This window comes from Micrasema longulum, unplaced genomic scaffold (assembly GCF_059751315.1).
Source record: "Micrasema longulum isolate JH-2025_06_02 unplaced genomic scaffold, ASM5975131v1 h1tg000404l, whole genome shotgun sequence".
NCBI classification, from domain to species: domain Eukaryota; kingdom Metazoa; phylum Arthropoda; class Insecta; order Trichoptera; family Brachycentridae; genus Micrasema; species Micrasema longulum.
In genome coordinates this window covers 21,859-47,670 of record NW_028277604.1, presented here as the reverse complement: position 1 = coordinate 47,670, position 25,812 = coordinate 21,859, and the positions used below count along the sequence as shown (strand labels likewise).

General features: G+C 31.9%; 1 protein-coding gene across 1 annotated transcript in view; it reads left to right on the top strand.

Moving 5' to 3' along the window:
• The window catches only part of LOC148281822 (regulating synaptic membrane exocytosis protein 2-like), a 44,886-nt gene extending 19,476 nt beyond the window's left edge, over positions 1-25,410 (top strand). The window contains exons 2-3 of the mRNA XM_088226052.1: positions 6,282-6,486; positions 24,327-25,410. Coding sequence (XP_088082178.1) covers positions 6,282-6,486; positions 24,327-24,842 — 721 coding nt within the window. The 3' untranslated portion in view covers positions 24,843-25,410. The remainder of the gene's footprint in view (positions 1-6,281; positions 6,487-24,326) is intronic.
• Positions 25,411-25,812: the final 402 nt, after the last annotated feature.

Here is a 25,812-nt window from a genome sequence, read left to right as displayed (position 1 = left end):
ATCACATCAATTTTCAGCAATCTCTTTTCGGTTCAAGGTGCCAGACCTTGAAAATTGTCATCTCTTCAGGTAAAAAATGCATCTTCTCTGGCCACCTTCAAGAAATGCATGAAACATTACTTTATATCCTTAGAACCCTAACCATCCTTTATTTTATTGTTTTTCCAATATATTTTTTTTCCTGGTTCCTCTTCTTGTTTCTTTCCAAATTTATTACCTTATCCTTCATTCCTCTACTTTTAATGTGTATAACATAACGTACCGTCTTTGTCGTATTGTTAACTCAAGACAAGATCTGGATTTTGTTGGTTTAAGTTTACAACGATTTAAACGAGCACTAAATAAATAGTCCAGATCTTGTCTCGATGTCCCTTATGTTTGTCAATGCTTCTTTTCTATTTTTTTATGTTTTAAACTATTATTTTATTATAATATTTAAACCCTATAAATTGTACACATGGACAATGTCCGTTAGTAAATAAATAAATAAGGTGCCCTTATTAAGTATATAAAGCAGCCTACGTGGTGTAGTGGGCAAGATGCTTGACTCACACACGGAAGGTTCCGGGTTCGATTCCTGGACAGAACACAAAAAAATAAATGTGATTTTTCTCTAGCCTGGGTGTTCTGTGATGTAATTCACCTTTGTAATTGGGCCTCCTGGCCTGTTGTGGCGCAAAAAAAAATAAAATAATAAAAGCGCAAGCCTTATCTCCCTATTAAAAAACGGCCGTTTTTTAAAAAATCAATTGAGTATTTTCATGAAAGTATCTTTTAAAATATTTTACGTTTTTTAATACAAAATTTTCGTACTTCTTTTGACTGGTGCGTTTAGCAATAAATTCACCGAAGTACTTTTTCTTTATACATCGAGATTTGAAGATATAAATACGCACGGCAAAATAACACAGAAAACTTCATTCAACAACCATGGAAATTTGGTAAGGTATTCAAAATAAATCACTTTTATTGAATTTAATTCTATTTTTATTTTTTAAAACAAATGTGATGCGTTTCGTCTTGTTAGGACATAGTCAAAACTCGTTTTTAAGTCAACAATATTTTGAGTTTGTCCAAATTTTTGTAGACAAGGACTGGATTCAACTCCCTGGGGAGCTGTTTATATTAACAAATTACAACGGAGATGAAGAACATTTAAGTGAAGGTAATATATTTGGACAAACTCAAAATATTGTTGATAAATGACCTGGTCCATGAAGAAGTATAGAAATTGAAAAAATAATATTTTCAGGCGTTGCCTAGTATGTAGGTGAAATAATTCAAATAGATGAATCTCACCCGCATAAATAAAGGTTTCAGCTCTTTAACTTCACAAACATCAACAGATGAAAGAATTGAAGGAATATAGATGTTCAAATATAGGCAGAATGGTGAATGTTACACAGTGTGTAAAGTGGCCACTTAAACCAGCCATTGACAGGTCATAAGCCCTGTAGATGCCTAGACTTCTATATTACTTTCTCTTAAATGTTTTTCATCTGCGTTGTAATCGTTTTTGAGTGTTTTTCGAGCTTTGATAATGTCCTAACAAGACGAGACGCATCACATATATTTTTAAAAAAATGTTTTTTTTTTTTTAAAGAAAAAGAAATATTTGCGTTCTTATGATTTACCCGAATATTTAATTTTGAGGGCCATTTTCAACGAGTTGTAAATAACTCACTATAAGAAAATGGAATCGAGTTGGGGTAGAGTGGGATTCGAACCGCGGACCTTCGGTCCGTGAGTCCGAGACACTAGCCACAGGACCACAACCCGATTAAATTAACTCCAATAAAAGTGTTTTATTTTGGATACTTTACCAAATTTAATTTGGCAATTCTACCAATTATCTGCATACACAATAAATAATTATGAGAATGTTGGAATTTAAAAATTATATCTTCTCTCTTGGATGGCGCTACAGCCTGCATCGAGCTTTGGCCTCCTGCAACTTTCGCCCCCAACTCTGTCTGTCCTCAGCCGCCGTCTTCCAATTCACCGCCTGGAGAAACTGCGCTGCATCCTTTTTCCCTTCACCCTCCCATCTCAGCCAGGGTCTTCCCGCTGATCTCCTTCCACTCGGGTGTCCTCTCATTAATCTTTTACGGACACGTGAATCAGGCATTCGATGTACGTAGCCGGCCCATCTTAATCGAAGCAACTTCATATTTTATTTTATTTTATTTATTTAAAGAAAACAACAGCCATTACAACAAAAAATACAGTATATAAAAATAAACCAAAATTTTAGGCTAATTATAGTTTTCTATATAAAAACTAAATAGAATGTAAAATTTTTTAAAAAAAGCGTACCTGTATTAAGCCACTCCGTATCATATCATTTGCAAAAAATAAAAAAATTAATAATAACTAAAAGAACAAAATTTAATTTATTATTATAATTTTTAAATAATTTAAAAAAAAAAAAATCATTTTACTGATCCCCACGGAGTAGCTTCAGATCAGCTTTTCCTCTTAGATATAAATACAAATGTACAAGTTTATAACAAATTACAAATGTTAAATAGATAGTACTGATTAAGTTAAATTATTATTATCTGCAATTATAGCCTTGGCATTTTTCTTATAGTTAATTAAAGTTAGAAAATATATATCAATTTCAAAAAAATGTTTGTTATAACTATTTAAGATTCTGGGAAAAGGTGCATTCTTGTTGTTGTTTGTGCTTGATCTTCCAACATGAAACAATTGCTGCAGCCGAGTTGTGCGCTGAGGGATACGAATTTTAATTTTCTCAAGAAGTTGGGGACAATCTAATTTGTTATTTACTATTTTGTAAAGAAAGACGGTATCAGATATAGTTCTTCTGGATTGTAAGGTTTCAATATTGTGATATAGTACAGCTTCTTCATAGTTATTAAAATGTTCATTTTGTCGATAGTTTAGATGCTTCATAAAAATTTTTTGAATCCTTTCAATTCTTAAAATGTATTTGGAGTATTGAGGAGACCAGACTGTAGAGCAATATTCAAGAATACTGCGGACATGTGCAAAATATAATATTTTTAGTGTTTGTGGATAGTTAAATGGTTTACATACTCTTATTATAAAGCCTAATGTTTTGTAAGCTTTGCTGACCATCTTCTCTATATGTTTCTCATAAGACAATTTTTTATCCAAATATACACCAAGATCACGAATACAATCAACTTCGGTAATTGTGCATCCATTAATACTGTAAAAGGATGGTTTTAAAATTTTATTTCTTGTAAAAGACACTTTGTAGCACTTGGAGACATTTAAATAAAGTTTGTTATGATCGCAGTATTTAACGACCCTATCTAGGTCTTTTTGAAGATTGTTAATATCTTTTAAGGATTCAATTTTTATATATACCGAGATGCTGGGGGCCTGGTATTTATTGCACAGAAAGAAAAAAATCGTATGGTTCCCTAGTTGATTTTCCGACTTATAATTATTTTATAAAATACGAAGTAACAACACACCACCGACTGTCTTCGTTAGTACATAGATATTACGTTCGTTCGGCATTATAAATCAGTATTCAGTCATTCAGTGTGCGTCGTGCAATGATGACGGTCGGACATCTTTGCCTGTTTGAACGCGGGTGATTTAAAAATAAACGCCAGTTTCGAAGTATGAAAAAGAATTGATATTTTAGCGGGAGGGATTAATTAAGAAAATAAAATATGTAAGTATCTTAAACTTTATTTTGATAATGGAGTTAATCGAAATGGGATACATTATTTTTATTTTTTTTGAACTTTTTATTCATAACGTTATTTGTACATTGTCGGGCTGTTTGCCAAATGGCAATTTTTTCCAAACAACTAATAAAATAAAAGTTTTATTTTTATAATTCAAGTTACAGAACATATTCGATAGAAAAATATATTAAAAAGCTCAATAAAAGATCAATAAAAATAGAAATAAACGTATTTGTTTATAAATTACTTTAAATCAAAGTCATTACTCAATCGGAAAAAGGAAAAAAGAGGAAAAAGGAAAGGAGGAGAGATTAAGGAAGAGAAACGAGATTTTTTTTCTGACGTGATTTAAACAGAGATAATGTAGTAACATCTTTGATAGTGGATGGGAGATGATTCCACAGTCGAGCCGCATGGACACTATATGAGTTAGAGAAGAAAGAGGAATTGTGGATGGGTATTAAGAGAGTGAGTGCCTTGAGAATTAAACTTGATACGCATTCAAATTTTTCACGCAGTTTTTCATTATGTTTCAGCAAATACAAATATAGGAATGATTATATTCATTTTCAAAACCATACTGGTTCTGATTTTAAGTACAGAAGAATGTCTTTATTTTGTCAATATGAATTACTTATTTATTTTTATAAATTTGAGAAAAAAACTAAATTATTTTTTTTTAAACTGTAAAAACAGTCAATAAATATTTTCCACATTCCATATCTTAACCGCTCATTACCTCCATTTCTTCACTTTAAGTGAGATGGAGGGGGGGGGGTTGGGTTAGTGCCGTGTACAAACTTTTTGAAACCTTCCATAGAGAAAAATCTAAGTTTGGCTAGTTTAGCATTAATATGCCGGCGAATGTCCCGATGTGAATTTTAAAATATTTTTTTTTATTTACATATTTTTATTTCATTTGTTATACAGGATGGCAAAATATTTGGTATAAAAAATGCAGGGGTAGAGAACCTCAAGGGCTGTAAAAAAATACAAATGTTTTTGATAAATTGTGTTTTTTTTAAGTTGATTTTGCTACTGTCGTCTTAATGAATTATTTTTTGGGTAAATATTTACTTCACCAAATTCTCCAGGAGTGGTCCCTTTTTAAGTATAATGTGAAAGCTTATTTACCCTTAAAGTTTTTGAAATAGCACGGGATTCTTAACACCAGATGTAAAAAAAGATATATCAGTGTCGGCGTCTCCGATAATCTGTTGAGGAAAAAAAAAATTAATGATACTTTTGATTGAACAAGACCGGTTTTTTTTCCTTCTATGAAATACTTAATATTATAATATATTTTATTATTAAAATATACTTAATAGTCAAACAAACGAAGAACTTTTAATTTTAAAAAAGAAATACTTGCCCCAAAAAAATTAAACGACAGAGGCAAAATAAACTAAAAAAACAATTTAAAAAATATATCAGAAACGGTTCACAATATACTAAAAACATTTGCTCTACTTGAACAACCCTTGGGGTGTTCTACCCCCTGTATTTTTTTTAAGTCAAGTATTGGCCACCCTCTATATACGGCCTAAGTCAATTTGAACAGTGATAAGAAAAAACATGTATTAAGAAACTCGCCAAAAAGAACATGAAACTATGCAGCAAAGACAAACAAGGGCAGTAAAATAATGGTACACAATATAATTCATAAACAAGATAAACATATAATACTTCCAGCTAAACCATGCCAATCCAGTTTCATCCCACATTGTTTTAGTGGCGATGGAATCTACGAAAAGCTGGAAGATCAATCCCAAAGAATTCCAAGTTTTGGGACGAATTGACTAATCGTATAATTTAATTAAACCAAAATTTTATTATTATATCAGTTAATAGTTCATTGCATTTTTTTTAAATCAGTATATTTTATTTTATTTTAATACTTTGTCTTTATATGAGCGCCAATGGCAATGTATCTAAATTTATCTTAATTTTAAGGGGCGTAATTTGCGTAAAGTTATTATATTTTACTTTTGTACACTTTATAAGAATATTTTTTATCAGACATATCTTAGAAAATAATCGTTTAAATCTAATGTTTATTTGCTAGTTTTTTTTAATAACGTAACATTGAAAAAAACCCGTGTTTTAAAATGTAAAAATCGTATGATTTCCTTACCTTTTATCAGACAACAGTTTTAAGTACTTACAGGTTTTTTTATCAAAGTATCTCTTCATATGAAAAATATAGTTCTCTATGTGAAATAGTGTTGTTGTGTGACTCAAATAGTTAGAAATTAAAAAAAAAAATTGATTGGTGGAGAGTGGAACCAAAAAAATGTATACAGAGCTATTTGCAAAAAAATAACTGTAGTGGCCTGTCTCCAAATATAACCAATTTATTTTGACGATTTTTCAAATGATTTTGTTGTCATTTTTCCAGATTTTGGTCTTGTGTCTTTAATTAAAAAAATCGATGACTTTAATCAGCTCCGAATGAATTTAGTTTTCATGTATTATTTCCAAATTGGGACAGCGGCCATACTTCCCGGATTCCGCTTCGATAGGAAGAAAAACGTGAAATTGAAATCTAGGTAAAGAACCACGTACTGATGGAATGTTTTCTTTTCTCAGGCGGAAGCAGGACGAAGTGACAATCCTGGAGGACAGTATCCGCCAGCGCTCGGAGCAGCAGAAGCGCGCGGGGGTGGAGTTGGACGCCACGTGCCACATCTGCCTCAAGACCAAGTTCGCCGATGGCGTGGGCCACGTGTGCAACTACTGCCATACGCGCTGCTGCGCACGCTGCGGCGGGAAGGTCACCTTGCGCTCCAACAAGGTAAGCCCACTGACCTCGCTCTCAAACTAGGTATGCCACCAGATAAACAGGGCTCATTAGTAAACTAGCAGCAGCAGTGAGATTACATCACCCTGCGCCCCAACAGGTTAAGCTTAGTAACCGCTTAGATACGCTGCAACAGGACTCATCACTAGACAAACTGCGGCAGGAAGGTAACCCTGCGCTCCAATAACCTCGCTCTATATCTTTGTATGTCATCAGATACGCTTCAAAAGGATTTATCACTAAACCTGTGACAAAAGGTTATCTAGCGCTCCAACAACTTCGCTCTCTAACAAGGTATATCACCAGATACGCTCCAACAGGTATCATAACTAAACGAGCTGCGACAAGAAGGTAACCTTGCGCTCCAATAACCTCGTTCTCTTTCTATGTATGTCACCGTATACGCTTCAACATGATTCATCGGTAAACTAGCTGTGGCAGGTCGGTAATCTAGCGCTTTAATAACCTCGCTCTCAAACAAGGTACATATATCACCAGATACGCTTCAACAGGATTCATCACTGGACGAGTTGCGGCAGGGTAATCTTGCGCTCTAACAAGGCGAGTTTTATTATCTTGCTCTCGAACTAGGTAACCTAGTAACCTCGCTCTCTAACTTGATATGTCAATAGAAACGCTCTAACAAAACTCATCACTGGACGAGATGTGGCAGGAAAATCATTCTGCTCTCCAATAAGGTGAACCTAGTAACCTCGCTCTCTAACTAGGTATGTCAATAGATACGCTCCAACAAAACTCTTCACTGGACGAGCTGTGGCAGGAAAATCATTCTGCTCCCCAATAAGGTAAACCTAGTAACCTCGCTCTCTCACTAGGTATATCAGCAGTAAAGTTGCAACAGAATACATCACTAGACGAGCTACGGCGGGGAAGCTGTCGGTGGTTGTAACTACATAAGCTCCAATTAGATACCTCACTAGACGTTCTGCGGCGAGGTCACTCTCCGGTCTAACTAGATAAGTTCTTTCTCTATAGGGCCCGTCACCAGGGTCCGTGTTGCAATGACAGGTTAACATCTTTAATTTTGTCTACAAAGTAAAATGACATTTTCTGTATGAAAAATAGAATATGTGTCCAAATTTTTTCCAAAAATTTTCAATTACAGTCCCCATATGCGATGCAGTAAAGGTGAGTCATCAGACGTGTTGTTTTTTCCCAAACTATGTCACCAAACAAACAGAGTACGTCATCAGCCAATCGGAAGGTCACCCCGCTTGTTGATGTATGTGTCTAGTCAAATCAGGAGAGATTTACATTATTTGATACTTTCTCATAGGCGCCATCTGGTGACGTTTTGGGGAGGTTTTTAAAGCCGTACCATTCTTTCGAGTAATATTGTCTACGGCAAAAATTAGTTTTTTAAAAAATATTTGGTGTTATTTACAATATTTTCAGTGTGTTCTAATATTTTAATACATTGTCGTAAGTTGAAATTTTGCTGTTTTGAAGTTATGAATGTAGTTTAAATACTTTTTTTCTTAGGAAGACTCTCACGTATCACTAAGTTTTTTTTAAAGCAAAATATACCACAAACTTCTGATTGGTGTGCTAATCTAGTGCCCTATGCACCATTAGGTGCGGAAAGAGAATGATGATGATGATGAGGTACGTAATATCATTTATAAACCTGCCCCTAATTGGAAGGGTATATAAATAGCTTATTTTGTTCAAACACAAGTTCATATTTCATTAGGTGCCTAGATCCGGATCATTTACCTTAATAAACATTTTCTATATCCATACAGGGCTGGTGCCTTTCATGAAATAAATCACAATAATTGTGATCCGGAATATTTTGCACCCTCCCAAAGGGTTGTATTTTTTTATTTATTTTATTTATTGGGGATATCAACAGTAATACATGTAACAGAAATATAACAAATAAAATATACAGAGAATAAAACCAATGACAGATATCCATAGGAATACATTAAATACACGTACAATACATACTGGTTTGTTTGTGTGAGTGTAAGTGAGTGAGAGGGTGGGTGAGTGGGTGTTATATTGGAATGAAGGTGGACATGTGTGTAAATATTGCACAAGTGTCAAGTGTCGAAAATATAAATATATATAGAATATTAAGAATTCGAGATAAAATCTAATAAAATAAAATAAGATAAAATAAGACTTAATTATTGAAACTAAGTATAAAACAAAAAAGTATGTGTTTTAAGACGCGCATTTCAAATGTTATTTTTTTACAATCAAATGGATCAGGGGAAAGTTCAAATTACATTCACTAGCAAAACGTATAAGTGGAGAGTTCTGGGCATAGTTCGTACGAACTGCTGGCAGATAAAATAGAGAGCTCGACGTGTGACGGGTGCGGTAGCCGGGGACATTTAATGATAACTCCGACAAAAGAGCCGGCCTATCAAGGCGTCCACTAAGTATGTCATGAAGCACCCCCATGTCCAACAGTAGACGGCGATCTTCTAAAGTAAGCAAGTGGTGTTTTTTGCAAGAAGACATATAATTGAGATCGGTTTATTTTAGATAGTTGAACAAAAAATTAGAATGTTTAGTTATACCTTCACTAATAAACTAATAAACAAAATATATTTATAAAAAGAATTTCGAAAAAAAAACATTGTTATAAAATCCAGACGCTTTCCGATGACACTTTATCTACCTTTATGGATGTTTGTTTTTCATCCCACGAAACGCTGCGATAGACCCAGCATCCCTAATATTTTTTGGCAACTTATTAAACATCTTAATTCCTATAAAATACAGATTGTTTTGAGTTGCCTGGATTCTTGTTTCGGGGAGTCTGAAACCTTCACCGGGGGATCGTAGGATAGCGATGAATTTCGATATTACGCTGAACATCACAAAACGTGTATTCGATCAATAATTTATTTTTAAATAGTAAGCAATTTATTTTTAAAAAAATCCAGAATTGATTTTTATACAAAAAAACCTTTCCAGCTTTGTTGTATTTTTTATACCAAACTTTTTTATTGATTGATTTAGTGTTTATTTCGTAGAACTCCATATTTCAACTTATAATATTAGAAATTCAATCAAACACTGATTTGAGTCTACTGAATTAATTTTTTTATTTTTACAAATATAAAAACAAAAATTTCATGACAATTGTTTCGCCTTGTTAGGGCATTTTCAAACGAATGTGAAGATTAGATGGATTGAATGTCCTTATATAGTTATATAATTCAAGGTACTTAAGTAGAAAATAAAAATAATCTTATGAACTATAGCATGTACATTAATCATAATTGAGGGAAAAACCAATGGTTAAGGGCGAGGCTAAGTGTTTATTTATTTATTAACGGACATTGTCCATGTATACAATTTATAAGGTTTAAATATTACAATAAAAGAATAGTTTAAAACATTTAAAAAAAAGAAGCATTGACAAACATAAGGGACATCGAGACAAGATCTGGACTATTTATTTAGTGCTCGTTTAAATCGTTGTAAACTTAAACCAAAAAAGTCCAGATCCTGTCTTAAGTTAACAATACGACAAAGGCGGGTCATTGGAGAATTGAGGCCATAGATTGTTCTATGCTGATCGATGAACAGTACTTCATTGTTTCTCAACCTACGAGTCGGAATATTGAATTTTACTTGTCCCAGTAATGATGGAACATCGATTATACCATTTAGTATGCCAAACATATATATGGAGTCAATATTAGTTCTACGTTTTTGTAGACTAGAAATATTGAATATTGACTCTATTTCAGCATAAGAATAATTATCTCTCTCTAGTCCAAGCATCCACGCTATTTTTCGAAGCAAGCAATGTTGGACTGATTCAATGTGATTTATGCGATTGACATAGAATGGAGACCAGACCACGGAGGCATATTCTAGAAGATGGCGAACAGTTGAGCAATTAAGAGTTTTGATTGTACGGACATAAGTAAAATCAGAGGATATTCTGTTAATGAAGCCAAGTAATTTCAGTGATTTATTTACTGTATTATCTATATGCTCGTTGTATGTCAGTTTATAATCCAAAACAACTCCTAAATCTCTGATGGACTTGACTACATCAATTTTGGAGTTTTTTAATAGGTTCTCGAAGGAAATTGGTTGTTTTGTTCTATGAAATGACATTATTTTGCATTTTTCAATATTTAGTTCTAATTTATTGACTTCACACCATCGGTTAAAAGAGTTAATGTCTGATTGAAGAAGAAAACAGTCTTGTAAAGTTTGAATTATTTTGAGAATTTTGTTGTCGTCCGCGAAGAGCCAAAAACCAGAGTAAGAGAATGATTTAGCAACATCATTAATAAACAAATCAAAAGCAGGGGTGCCAAATGAGCACCCTGAGGTACACCCGATGTAACATCAACACTGGTTGATAAATAGTTATTTATCCGAACGTTTTGTTTCCTACCAGTAAGATACGATTTAATAAATGAGAGTAATTGATCTCTTATTCCCAATAGGTAATGGGGAATTTAGGTATTTATATTTCGGAAAAAAATATAACAAAGTATTTATTGACATACGTGTATGTATTGTCAGATAATTAATGAAGCTTTATAGTTTTATAACTTTAGATAATTGCTGTAGAAAATATATCAATAATATTACAATAGGTTGCTGTTGTTTTTAATTTTCAATCAAATTGAATTTCATTCAATCATCCAATCTTCACATTCGTTTGAAAATGCCCTAACAAGCCGAAACAATTGTCACGAAATTTTTGTTTTTATGTTTGTAAAAATAAAATAAAGTGTTTAGTAAACTCAAATCAGTGTTTAATTTCTAATATTATACGTTTTTCACACATTTTTCCATATTTTTTTTATACTGTTGTGTGTGGAAAGTATTTATTGTGTAAAAATTGTTCCAGTAATGTCTGCACCAGCGCCCGTTGGCAGGCAATGTGCATAACTTACTCCTCTTGCGATACAATCGGCATAGCACGTAGAAAATTAAATTTGCTAACAAATTTTCAATGCGTATTTTAACAGTAATTTTGATTTAAAAATATACCACAGCGATGCACTATTACTATTCATATTGGACGCATAAATTCCGTAAATAAAATAAAATGTAATTTGAAATAGTTTTTGAAGGGGATGAAAGTAAACAGAGATGTTCTGAATCAGGTGGATGAATTTGTGTATCTGAAAAAATATGTTTACGGGGATGGAAAGACTGAGAAAGATATTAAAAAGAGGACGAGTGCCAGAAACAGGGTGAACGGTGCACTGACATCTACATTGCCAAGCAAATGTTTGTCGCTGGAGCCAAAACTAGCAGTTCGCAATGGAGCTCTAATGCCAACCCCAATGTGTTGGTGGTAAAAATTTTGGTAGTAGGTCTTTACGTTGAAGATTTGGGGAAATGTGGATGTTATGAAAGGGCAGAATGCTGAATGTTACACTGTGTATAAAATGGCTAATTAAACCAGCCAATGACAAAAAAAACTAATACCATTTTTTTTTCTTTCCTCTTATAAATTTCAATCTTAATGACTTCTCTAGGGCGTGAAATTATATCCTCGTCTACAAACATTTGGACAAAACTTACGTAATCCAATCATATACGACTACTCACTGAACTATGAAATATTATCATCTGTGTCTAGTATACGAGATTTAGGTATTATATTTTACACAAAACTTTTCTTTACAATTTATATTGAAGATGTTATCAATAAATCCTTAAAACATCTTGGATTTCTTAACAGAAGCACAGTTGACTTCAAAAATATCAATACCCTTAAAACTCTCTTCTGTTCCCTAGTTCGCCCGCACCTACAGTATTCCTCTGTTATCTGGTCTCCATATTATGATGTTCACATCAAGAATATTGAATCAGTTCAACATCGATCTTTGAGAAAGATGGGCTGGAGGTTGGGCTTATCCAGAGACCTATATACGTATAATGAGTTAGAAACTACCTTGAATATATCTTCTCTTCCAGACCGTCAACATAAATCCGATCTTATAGTCCTATTTAAAATTCTCAACTCACTCTTTGATGCGCCTGAACTACAGAGCTCAATAAAATTAAATATCCCAACTAGAAGCCCTAGACAAAAGTTACTCTTTCATACCGATAACCATAGAATTAACTATGGTTTTCATTCCCCTATGCCCAGAATTCTTAGGTCTGCCAACAAACATACCAGTCTTGATTTCTTTGATAACAAGTTGTCTTCTTTCAAACAATCACTGAATCAAATTCAATTATAAACACCTCTCTCCCGCTTCCACTCCCACAAAGTCTACTATAAACCATCTTGTCTTTTTAATTTTGTTATAATAATTTTCTACGTATAAATGTGTCCATAAAAATGCTCATTGGGCGTATATATAAATAAATAAATAATATACTGTAAGTATTACTTAAAATACCCCCTAATAAACGTACAAAATTAATACTTGATGCCCCTCCACTTTCCCATTGGAGACATTGTTCCAATTCATGAAGGTACTGGACATTAGACAATTTTTTAAGACAGTCATTGACACTTTTCCGGTCATGCGGCTACAAGAGTAGATCCCAGCAGAATGCTCGTACGAGATTTTTCTGTAATTTGAATTATTTTATTCCAAAAACACGTACGACGTTTGCTCAGAGGAATTTCTCTTTTGTGGCCCCAAGAGTGTTCAATATCCTGGATGAACACATTAAGTTCTCCAAAACGAAAGCCATTTTCAGAAAGAGTGATAAGTCTGAATTTTGCATAAGGAAAGAGACCAATGCAGGAGACTGCTGCGAGATATTGCATAGATTTATATACTATTAAGCGTGTAGTCCAGTGACTCAATCACAAATAACTATCGACGTGCTTAAAAACATGTTTAGCATTTGAGAAATTACAATGAACAATAATGAATATGCTTAAGTTATCGCAGTCAAGTCAACGCGTGTGTAATCTCTAAGTCAACGCTCGTGGCGGTTTATTTTTTGTTTTCCTCGTAAATAAATACAGTTAACTGGTAAAAAATCGGCGTTTACTATAAAAAAATAATACAATATGTTGCAACAATATTTTGAGTTTGTCCAAATTTTTGAAGACAAGGACTGGATTCAACTCCCTAAAGAGCTGTTTATATTACCATATTACAACAGAGATGAACAACATTTAAGATAAATAAAGAATCCAGTCCTTGTCTACAAACGTTTGGATAAACTAAAAATATTGTTGATAAATCCAACTGGTTCATAAAGAAGTATAGAAATTGAAAAAATAATATTTTGAGGCGTTGCCTAGTATGTAGGTGAAATAATTAAATTAGATGAATCTCATCCGCATAAATAAAGGTTTCAGCTCTTTAACTTCACAAACATCAACAGATGAAAGAATTGAAGGAATGTTGATGTTTAAATCTGGGCAGAATGGTGCATGTTACACAGGGTGTAAAGTGGTCACTTAAACCAGCCCATGACAGGTCATAAGCTCTGTAGATGCCTAGGCTTCTATATTACCTTATCTTAAATGTTTTCCATCTCTGTTGTAATATTTTAACAATATATTGCTTTTGCAAAATAGTAAGGAGTATCTAATACAAAAAGGTGAAAATTAAATTTCTATAACTATGTTTACTGCTTTTCTTGACATTTGGCTTGCCAACCGCCGGCTAAATGCAATAAATAGCATGATAAATAATAAATAAAAAAATTAAATAGCAATTTTGGAATATTTTCCATATTTACACCGGTGAAATTCAAATATGTGATTGCGCAGCAGGATTATATGTCACGAAACGTAAATATTTTGACATTAAATATTAAGTGTTCACGGATGTTCCATTGTGATCGCGAATACGATAAACCACCATAGTGAGAAATCGTTATCACGACGCTTATTAGCACGTCGATAGTTATTTGTGACGGAGCTACAAATGCCTATTGAAATATATATATGTTTGTGTGATAATTGAATTGGTTACCCGCATTCATCTTAAGGAACCACAGAGACAAACATGTTATACCCAACTTTTCCACATACCTAAATGCAGAACAAATTCGTCAAAAAACGCTACGATTAACCGTATTATGGATACGTATAACAGGAAATTTAACGACATAGATATATTTACCAAAAACATTAAATTTATCAAAACTGCCATAGGTAATAAATTGTATTTGTCCGCATCCTCCTCTCCGTCGCTCTCTATCCCTGAACAAATATTAGTTTTATTGTGAGAAGATCTTTTAATATAATTATGTATCCCCGTACTGCGGGCCAACTGTTTGTGACTCCTGATTTTTATAATCCGAATCATTTCTATCAAACTTATATGTTATTTATATATTATGTAGGTGCATATAATATGCATTTGTGTGTTTATTTTGAATCAACGTTCGCGTATTGTCAAACCTTATTTTATTGTTGTCATTATTTCGTATTTACTGCATTTTGTGGTTACCTACTGTATTGTATAGGACTCGTCGCACATTATTCATTCGATGTGTATCAGTTAAATTTAAAAAATAAAATGCTGTTTTTTTTTTCAGAATACGGTTTTGAAATTTAACATACTTAAAAAAAAAAACAATTTATATCATTTCTTAATTTGAATTTAACAAAAAGGTTTCTAACTTTTTACTAAACTCTTTATTGTACCATTTTTAATACAATTACAAGTTTTAAACAATTATTTTTTTATACTTACGCACCCACACCCACACACACGCACCCTCTCCCTCATTCATTCCCACGCGCACATGTATCCTCTCCCTCATTCATTCACGCATACACACATTCACACATTCACATACACATGAATACAAACGTCACACAAATACAATTACTAAACTTATTTTCTTATATATTATGTGTCATTATATTTACAATATTTTTTTAATTGGCTTTAGCATTGTTAAGATTTTTCTACTTATTTTGTTTATGTAATAGCTGTAAAAATCCCAAATGAAATAAAAATAAAATAAAATAAAATAAAATAAAATAAAATAAAATAAAATAAAATAAAATAAAATAAAATAAAATAAAATGAAATGAAATGAAATGAAATGAAATGAAATGAAATGAAATGAAATGAAATGAAATGAAATGAAATGAAATGAAATGAAGTAAAATAAAATAAAATAAAATAATATTAAATTATTTTTTTTGCTATTATTTAATAGTGTACATATTTCTACTTTCCATAATGTTGTATCCCAACTCAACACAGGGCCATTGGCCCTATAGAGTTTGGGATACGTTATTATTATATATGTTACATGTGTATTTGTACTGATAAACAAATAAATAAAAAATAATTAAAAAATAAATGCTTATTTTCGTTTAGGATTTTGGTTCCATTTTACTCGTATATACTAATTCGTTTAGTACTTAAATTTACAATATTGTGGATAAAATTTAACGAAATGACTGCGGCAAAGGCTTTCTTCAAATAAAAAAGCACAGTCTAAAAGGATTATATGTACCATGGGTAAGCACTTTATGAAGTTTTTGGCACACATTATATTCTTTCCTATGCGGCCTTTTTATAAATTATGTGTTAATTTTTTAATCTCTAAGTGTTTTCATAAGATTTTTTTTATGAATTTTTAAATACCTTTAACAACAATAGTATGAGTTTATCCAAATTTTTGTAGACAAGGACTGGATTCAACTCCCTGGGGAGCTGTTAATATAAACATATTACAACAGAGATGAAGAATATTTTACAGAAAGTAATATATAAGTATAGGCATCTACAGAGCTTATGACCTGTCATCGGCTGGTTAAAGTGACCACTTTAAACACTGTGTAACATTTACCATTCTGCCCATATTCGAACATCTATATTCCTACAATTCTGTCATCGGTTGATGTTTGTGAAGTTAATGAGCTATCGTTCTTTAACCGCCAACCAGGTTTTGACATGAGCTTGACATTTAGTTTGAAACCAAAATGCTTTATTCTGTCTTGAAAGCGTGTAAAAAACCGTTCGGATAAACGTAAAAAAGATGGTGTAAGTTTTCATTGATAAGTAGGTACCGAGGTACTTGTTTATGATTGAATTCCAAAATTATTAATTTTCGAATATAGAATTCTTTTTGCAAACGTCAAATACTAGCAGGGGTGCACTTTATGTAGGAATGCAATTTTCAAAAATGTATTAAGTGTCAGTTAGTATTATTTTATCATTAACGAAAATCTAGTAAAAAAATAAAAATGGGTAGAAATTATAAGGAATTTAAGCAAAACATCTGATTGGGAACCAAAAAAAAAGAAAGTTGTTTGTGAACATTTAAAAACAAACTTTTTAAATACAAAAAAAAAACTACCTCAGAAATTTTTGGTTTATGTATTCTCATCGAATGGAGCCTTGACGAATGATGAATAAAACATTTATGCTCCTAACCTTAAAAAAATAGATTTAAGATTTTTGGAGCTATAAATATATTAAATAAAAGCCAAAGCTCATCATTTTAAGAAAAACCGCACGTAAATTGGTCCAGGGCCCTGATTATAATAGAAAGTCAACAGAGTTATCTTCGGCTGTCTACAAAGAAAAATCGATATTTGTGTACGAAAATGAGTATATTTACGTGGAAATTTGAAGTATCTTAATCGGTAACCTATAATTGAAAATGTTTAATGAAAAAAACGTATGCATATTCTGCTTTTCATACAGAAAACTTAATTTTACGTTGTAGATAAAATTAAAAATATTGCAATCGGGGCCCAGTAATTATTTAGCCTATCGAGGACACGCATGCAAATCACCATATTGTTTTGCACGAGATTTAACCCTAAATGTGCATGAAAAATCCAAGATCTGGGGCTCTTTTGTTGGAAAGACTTGACGTTACGTCATCCACCCGACAATAACCGAGCGGTCATCTTGAATGCTTAGTCAAATTGGTATTCTTGAATAACCTTCACTTTGGCAGCGAATGAAAAAGTGGCAACACTTACAAATTTAATTATTTATATATACGGCATTTCTGCCATTTACATATATGTGGTATAAAGAGTGCTTAAAAATAAAAATATTTAAAAAAAATCGAGTATGAAATATTAATATACTCGTACTGTACAAATTATTAATTACTTGAAATACATAAATATTTTAAAGAAATTATACAATAACAAAATACATTAATCAATCAAATTATGACTATTCCAACCCAATCTTCTGAAGATGATTTGCTCTTTTTGATAAAAATATGTTGGTCACTTTATTTTTTAAGTTAGGCAGAGATAAACTAAATATATCAAAATGTGATGCATATTCATTCCCGGTATTCTGTAATCTAACAATAGGTGAGTTATATTGAGCTACCGTTCGACAATTTTGACAATAAAATATTGTAGATGTTCTGCTTAATCTAGGTGGTACATAGAATGAAATCAATTTCAGTAGATCAGGGGTATCAAACATTGGTTTTATTATTTTATATAAAGTCATAAGATCGGTCGATGTTCTTCGTTCTTGCAATTTAGTTAATTTAAGAGAGTCTAAAATTTTGTTATTATTTAATTGATTAGTAGAAAAACCCATCTTAAAATTAATATATCTAAGAAATTTATTCTGAATTCGCTCAATAGAATCTGAGAAAGTGATTTGATAAGGTGACCATATTGAAGAAATACGTATTTATCTATGGCTTTCGTGTCACTTCAATTTTATTCTGGTGTATTTTGTTCCTTAATCTAAAAGCCAGTCCTAGAAGTTCTTCCAAAGAACCCGTAGACAAAACAAACCAAATCATTAGTGAATTTGCTTTGCGAGCCGTGGTTAGTCGACCTTTGAATTATATTTCAACGCATATTTTTTTATTGACCATTATTATTTTCATAATACACATTTCTATTTGTTTTCTTGTATCCCGATTCTTTTCTGGGTGATTTATTTCTCTTTTCGCCATGTTCACCTCCTTCGACATACGCGGTCATATTCTGTTGCCAAATGTTCATCCCTTCGGCCAGCGACCAACCTCTTGGCTGTCTGCCCAGGCGAGAACTATACTTAACAAAAAACATTAAATGAAATAGTTTGAGTAATATTTGCGTTAATGTTTTTGTTTTGTTTTTGCAATTTTCCAAATAGGAGATAGGTTGATGTTACGCAGTTTTTAAATGAAGATTCAAACGAGCTAACAATAGGTCATAAATTCTGTAAATACCCAGGCTTTAATAGAAATATTTATTACGAAAGTTCTCAAAAAATAATGTTTTATTCATTAAGAATGTTTCCTACATGTACGGGAGGTTTAAGTAGTTGTCGATTTTGTTTGTATTACTATGTTCTTCTTTCTTTCAAAGTGTGACCGCGGTGCCAATTTGTAACTGACACTACATATGAGGATATTAAAAGAAAACTTAGAAATCCCCACCAAAAACGGAAAATAAGCTATTAATTTACCAAGAAATTTCAGGTTTCTGGGCCCCAAAATATTTAATATGTTACCCAAATATTGAAAAACCATGACTCGGATTCAATTAAATAAATTTGTAAAAAGTTGGTTACTGAGTTTAAGTAGAGAAAAATCGTAAAATTTACTCAAAAACATTCTTAAATAATAAATGGTATAAATTGATATTGTATAATTATATAATAAATTCACAAGTAGGTAGTAATATTGCTCTTATTTGTTTATAAATTTGTATAAACCACTTATTTTTTTTAATTACACTTCGACCGGTTTCGAGGTTACTACCTCATCGTCTGGAATTTAACTAACTTATAATTACACGCGTTGCTATTTATATAATAAAATATTGTATGAAAGAGACTTTCTTTCAATTTTCTGTCTCTTTCATACAATATTTTATTATATAAATAGCAACGCGTGTAATTATGAGTTAGTTAAATTCCTGACGATGTGGTAGTAACCTCGAAACCGGTCGAAGTGTAATTAAAAAAATTAAGTGGTTTATACAAATTTATAAACAAATAAGTGTAAAATGTCATACCACAAAGTGAAAAATGTTTTTGATAACAATAATAGTAATATTGCTGTTTATTTTGCATAAAAATGGCTGCCTTAAAACAGGTTGTACCTAGTTAGGCACACTAGACGTGATCCAGGGAAATCTATTACCTAAGTGTGCATGTAGTAGATAAATAAATTTTTATTTTTGTCAATAAACCTTGATTATTATTATTAATGCTAAAATAAGCTATACATAAAAACCTCCCTACCTAAATAATAGATCTCTGTTTCAAAACTGATAGTTATGTCAGAATTCAATTTGAATTCAAAATTTACTTATTTTATTCTCATATTTTTAATAGGCTTTTAAGAAAAAAAGTGCCAACCTCAAAACGGTTAAAAATTTAAGAAAATCGTAATTAAAGAAAAAATTGCTCGGTGGAACAAAATTTGTGTCATTTTTAATGCGTAGATAAACGTGTCAAGGGGTTCTAGACCCTTCGATACAAACCGATGTACTTACATAAAAACTTAATCAGTAGCGTATCTTAGTAATCGGTTGGGAGAATTTCATCTTCAACAATGACGTCATACTGAAGCCATGTCATTTTATAACGTAGATATGGGTACCGTGACGTACGCTTCCCCTTGTTTCATATCGATGTTCCTACCCAAAACTTGAAGGTGGGGGGTCAGTAGTGTATCTTCGTAATCGCAAGAGAAAATTTATCTTCAACTATAACGTCAAGGTGAAGGTATGATATACTGCAGCGACGCGCGACGGGTACATTGAAAGTTTTTTAAGAATTTTCGCCGTTTGATTGTAAAAAAATTCGTTAGACCTGTTTTCTAAAAATTGATTGTAAATGTGCGAAACTGAAGAAAGACTATAAATAGTTTCGGAAAAGAGGCGGGCACTTTCCTTAGAGTGGGTTGCCAAGAATAAAAAAACTTTAACTCATTTTTATTATCATCAAAACAACATGATATATGAGACTTCGGTTTATTGGTAGGCTGGGGTATCTTAGCTACGCATTTTTTTTCTTTTTTTGGGCTGTATTGTCAACAATTCTGAAATTATGAGCAGCATTAGTTTTTATAAAACGACTGTTCTACATTGCAATATACAGGATCAATCTGTCAACGCTTTTTTACATTTTTAACGTCTCTGAGAAAGTTTTTAAAAGCAAGATTGTCTTGCTTTTTTAAATAATTTCTAAAGATATGTTATGTATTTATGTGTTATTTTTATACATGATATATTTTTATACGTTATGAGATTTTTTCGTCTGGAAAATCCAATCATATACGACTACTCACTGAACGATGAAATATTATCATCTGTGTCTAGTATACGAGATTTAGGTATTATATTTTACACTAAACTTTTTTTTACAATTCATATTGAAGATGTTATCAATAAATCCTTAAAACTTTTTGGATTTCTTAACAGAAGCACAGATGACTTCAAAAATATCAATACCCTTAAAACTCTCTTCTGTTCCCTAGTTCGCCCGCACCTACAGTATTCCTCTGTTATCTGGTCTCCATATTATGATGTTCACATCAAGAATATTGAATCAGTTCAACATCGATCTTTGAGAAAGATGGGCTGGAGGTTGGGCTTATCCAGAAATCTATATACGTATAATGAGTTTGAATATATCTTCTCTTCCAGACCGTCAAAATAAATCTGACCTTATAGTCCTATTTACAATTCTCAACTCACTTTTTGATGCGCCTGAACTACTGAGCTCAATAAAATTAAATATTCCAACTAGAAACCTCAGACAAAAGTTACTCTTTCATACCGATAACCATAGAACTAACTATGGTTTTCATTCCCCTATGCCCATAACTCTTAGGTCTGCCAACAGACATACCAGCCTTGATTTCTTTGATAACAAGTTGTCTTCTTTCAAACGATCACTGAATCAAATTCAATTATAAATACCTCTCTTCCGCTTCCACTCCCACAAAGTCTACTATAAACCATTGAGTCTTTCTATTTTTTTAATAATAATTTTCTATGTATAAATATGTCCATAAAAAATGGCCATTGGGCGTGTATTAAATAAATAAATAAATAAATACATACATATTTTATTTATTTGTACTTTTACAAATTTTTGTAATTTTTTTGTACATAATAATGTTCCCTCACTGGGGTCCCGTGCCGAGGGAAACATTTTACTATAAGAATTATGAAACATGCCTTAAATGAGTTATTTAACATAGTTAATATAATAATAAAATCAAAACGTAATTAATCTAATTAACCTAATTATCATCGTAAATATAAGAAGAATAATAAACTAAAATAATCTTAAAAAACATAATAATTTCATATAGACTCGTAGACAAAAATTTCATAGCAAATTTTGACCAATTTGGCTTGATCCACTCATCGATCCGTGCGTAACCTACCTCCACTATCCATTTCTTAATAGCAATTTTATATTGTGAGTACTTACTTATTGTCCTTATGGACAATGGAAGTAGATTGTACACTTGAACCGAGTAGTAGGCCAATCGTCTTTGACCGAAAGTTGTATTAATTTTTAATTGTTTTTGCAGCATCAAGGTGGAGTATCTAATAACTTTTGTATTTGTAACAGAAGGTAGACAATAATGTTTACGTGCGTATAGTAACAAAGCTTTTACATAAAGTTGCTTTATAGATTTTACATTAAGATTTTCAAATACACCGAGGGAGCTAGTTCTGATTGTTTATATTAGTTATATTTAAATATGATTATATTACTAATACGTATTACATTACTTATATTTTATGTATTTATATGTAAGTACAAATGAATGAACATTTTTTGTAGATTACCTATAAAATTAATCACTGCTCGCCACTGCTACCTACCTGCTATCAGGGTGGATTATCTAGTAACTTTTGTATTTGTGTAATATAAACAGTTTATGTACATATACAGTTTAGAGTTTACATATGCATAAGAGCGGGCATATTGCCTAAAGGAAATTTCATCCTAGCTACTCAAACTGTTGAGTTTGAGAAAATCAGTGGTATATATCAGTGGTACATTTAGAGGAAAACTCTATAATTTGGGCTCCTCATTATTTTAAGCACAAATATTGTATTAAAAATATCCAATATAACTTTTTGCGATTTATTAATTTGAATCATGCGTTGGTATCGATTTTTTAGATTGTAATTTGTTACTGTTTATTTTGAATCAATTATGACTAAGCGAAAGGAGAGTTATAACAAATTTACTAAATTTTTATACAATAATTCATTGCATGTTTGACACCCCTGCATTTTTTAATATTTTTTTACGCCTCCACTCGTTTGCGAGTGATTTTAATCCCCCTGCAATTTTATCACTAATTAATTTTAATGTACCGAAAAGGACAACACGGCAAACCTACCAATACTCTGGCAACAATACTTCGACTTCATATGGTAAATGCAGTCATCAATAGACTTCACACTCTAGACAATAATGTGACAATGTATGTAAATTTAGGTCAAAAATTATTGAAATTTTGAGAGAAGCAGACATTTAACATTATTATTATATAAATATTTTTTCGTTTCGTTTCTTTTACATTTATTATATTGAACATAATTTAAATTATTGTATTAAGTGTAAACAATTTTTTTGGTGTGTGCATGAGTTTCTTACTCTAATATACAAAGAAATTGGCAATATATGTGTACATACTGTTTGTTTACCTAATAAAATAAATAAACAATAAGTACCAAGACGTTGGTGACTCATTGCACGGGAAGTTTAGTACGCACAGGGTGGCTTTTTTCCTGTATTTCGTGGGTAGGAGAAGCTAGTACCCAATAGTTTTAGATTTATTTATTTTTTAAATTTAGTATTGTTTAAAATTGTTTTAATTTCTTTACTTTTTACCTAAGAAGTAGTCAAATAATAACATCTGTATTTTTTTTTATTGTTTAGTGTTATTGAAAATTGATTGAATTTTTTTATTAATATGTATGGTTTTCTTAGTTTTTTTACATGCTCAAAGTATTTCAATTAATTAAAAAAAATTTTTTTTTTCAATATTTTATAACTGGTAATATAATGTTTAAATTTGTTTTATTTTCTTTTATAAATTTATTGCATTTACGTATACATATTTAATACCATGGAATCTGTAAAAAACTAGTGAATAGAAAATGAGTACGGAGCGTACAATAGTACTAGCGTAATTAATAAATTTGTTTTAAATGCTATATTGCCATATAAACTGCCTTTGTTTTCAAATAATGCTACATACCACACACCTATGGCCCGCATGTGTCGGGAATATAATATATACTGCCGAAACAATAAAATTGTCATTTTTCATGATACTCTCTCAGCTTTTGCGAATAATCTCTTAGAAATAAATCTTATTCAATAAGTACACACGTACAACTTATTTTTTATTGCATTGTATCCTGTATAAACAAAAATATTAAAAAATATGTATTACAACTTAACGTATAAATCTATTATGTGTAATTCTATAATTGAAGATATATATGCATGTTAAATTATTTAGACGAATGCTTTAAATTGTATGTTTTCTGGTATGTATCTTTGTTGAATTACCTAATAAAATAAAATAAAATAAAAATAAAATATATTTATTTATTTATACTGTTACATTGTTTGTATTATTTTTTTATACAGAATAATGTTCCCTCACGGTGGTATTCCGTACCGAGGGAACATTTTACAAAATGTGAAACATGCCTAAGATTAGCTAATTAACAAAGTTAACATAATAATAACAATTAAAAAAACGTAATTAATCCAATTGTATTATATTATTCTATAATATTACTAATAATTCTAATTACATGTATGTATATGGCTGTATCAGCAACTAATATGTAAAAGGCAATAAGTTCCGTTTATTTCAATAAAACAAAATAATGAAAAAAAGTATTGTTTAAATATTATAATATTTTTTTAAGAAATAAAAATTGATTGTTTCAGGTCATCTGGGTTTGCATACTCTGTCGCAAGAAGCAAGAACTGCTGTCAAAGACCGGCCAGTGGATGCATAAGGGGGCTGGCCAAGATGCCATCATGCGCAGGATAGAGGCGGACATGAGAGGCGGCGAGGTGGTCGGCACGCTGGGCCTACCCGGGCAAGGCATGGCGCAAACCGTCACCATAGCCGGAGCGGACAAGAGACCCAAACTAGAGCGGGCGCACTCCGCAGCGGAGAAAGAAAACCAGCCGCTTCTCCAGAGGTCCGGCAGCGCACTGAGAAGACAGTTCTCCGAACAAGACCCTCGCCACGACCCCGGCGAGCTGGACTCCCTCATGAGGAAGCATCCCCATCTCTTGCACCCGCGGCAGCAGCAGCACATTCAGCACATAACCACCACGAGAGTGACCAGACGAAGAGCCCCCAATTCCCCGTCCAGTTCCGACGATGAGCTGCGGAGCACTCCCGACTGCCCCAGCGATGAAAATGACAAAGGTCAGTCGCTATGTTTTTGCTAAGCTTGATATGTTGTATCGTTAATCCCAAAGCTTGATGCTACAAGTCTCAGTCATGATTTTCAACCCGGATTATTCGAAGCAAAGGCTGGTTCAGAAATTAAAAATCTGTACTTAGGATCAAATTAACTTCTTAATCTGCCCATTATTTTTGACAATTGACATCTTTAAGTAATGCAGCTTTGGCTTCGAAAATTCTGGTATTCTTGGATCAAACTTTGTTTTTCAATTCCGTATGAAATATTGTTAATAAATCAATTTAAACTCATCTTCTCAGCTTATAAACATTGAATTGAACAACAAATTTGAATCGATTTAAAACAAATATTCTACAGTGATATTCGGATGTAAAATGTCGATTTCAGCAATACAGTACGTTATTTTGTTACAAATAATTCTTCGACTGACTACCTTCGTTTTGACATTATTTTTAGATGTTTTCTTCAAGACACGTATCATTTAAATCAAACAATATGATAGTCTGACAGACATCTCGATTGTTGCAACATTAGTCATTAAATCGTCATATCAAACGCCAGGATTATTTGCTTTTATCTGACCGACATTAAAATGCATTTGAAATAAAAAAATACTCAAGACTCAAAACATTGGGCCGCTGACGCTAAGCATTGTATGTACTTGCACGGTTCCACGTTCCGCCATAAGGCAAAATTTATTTATTAATATAAATTTTAAAAATACGATAAAAACTGACGTGCGTCCAGCTCAACGTGTTTCATTATATTTCAAATATTAAAAAAAAAATATTTTCATAAAAACGTTCGTCAGTGTTCAATACACACCCTAGAAAAACATTTATCCCACAAATTAAAAAAATGCTAAGTACAAAAAAACAATATTATACGTTAAGGTATATTGCGTGAAAAAACAAAACGCAAGGGATGAAAATACAGAAAACCATTATTATTATTTCATTAATAAACTTATAAATCATATTGATATTATACTAATT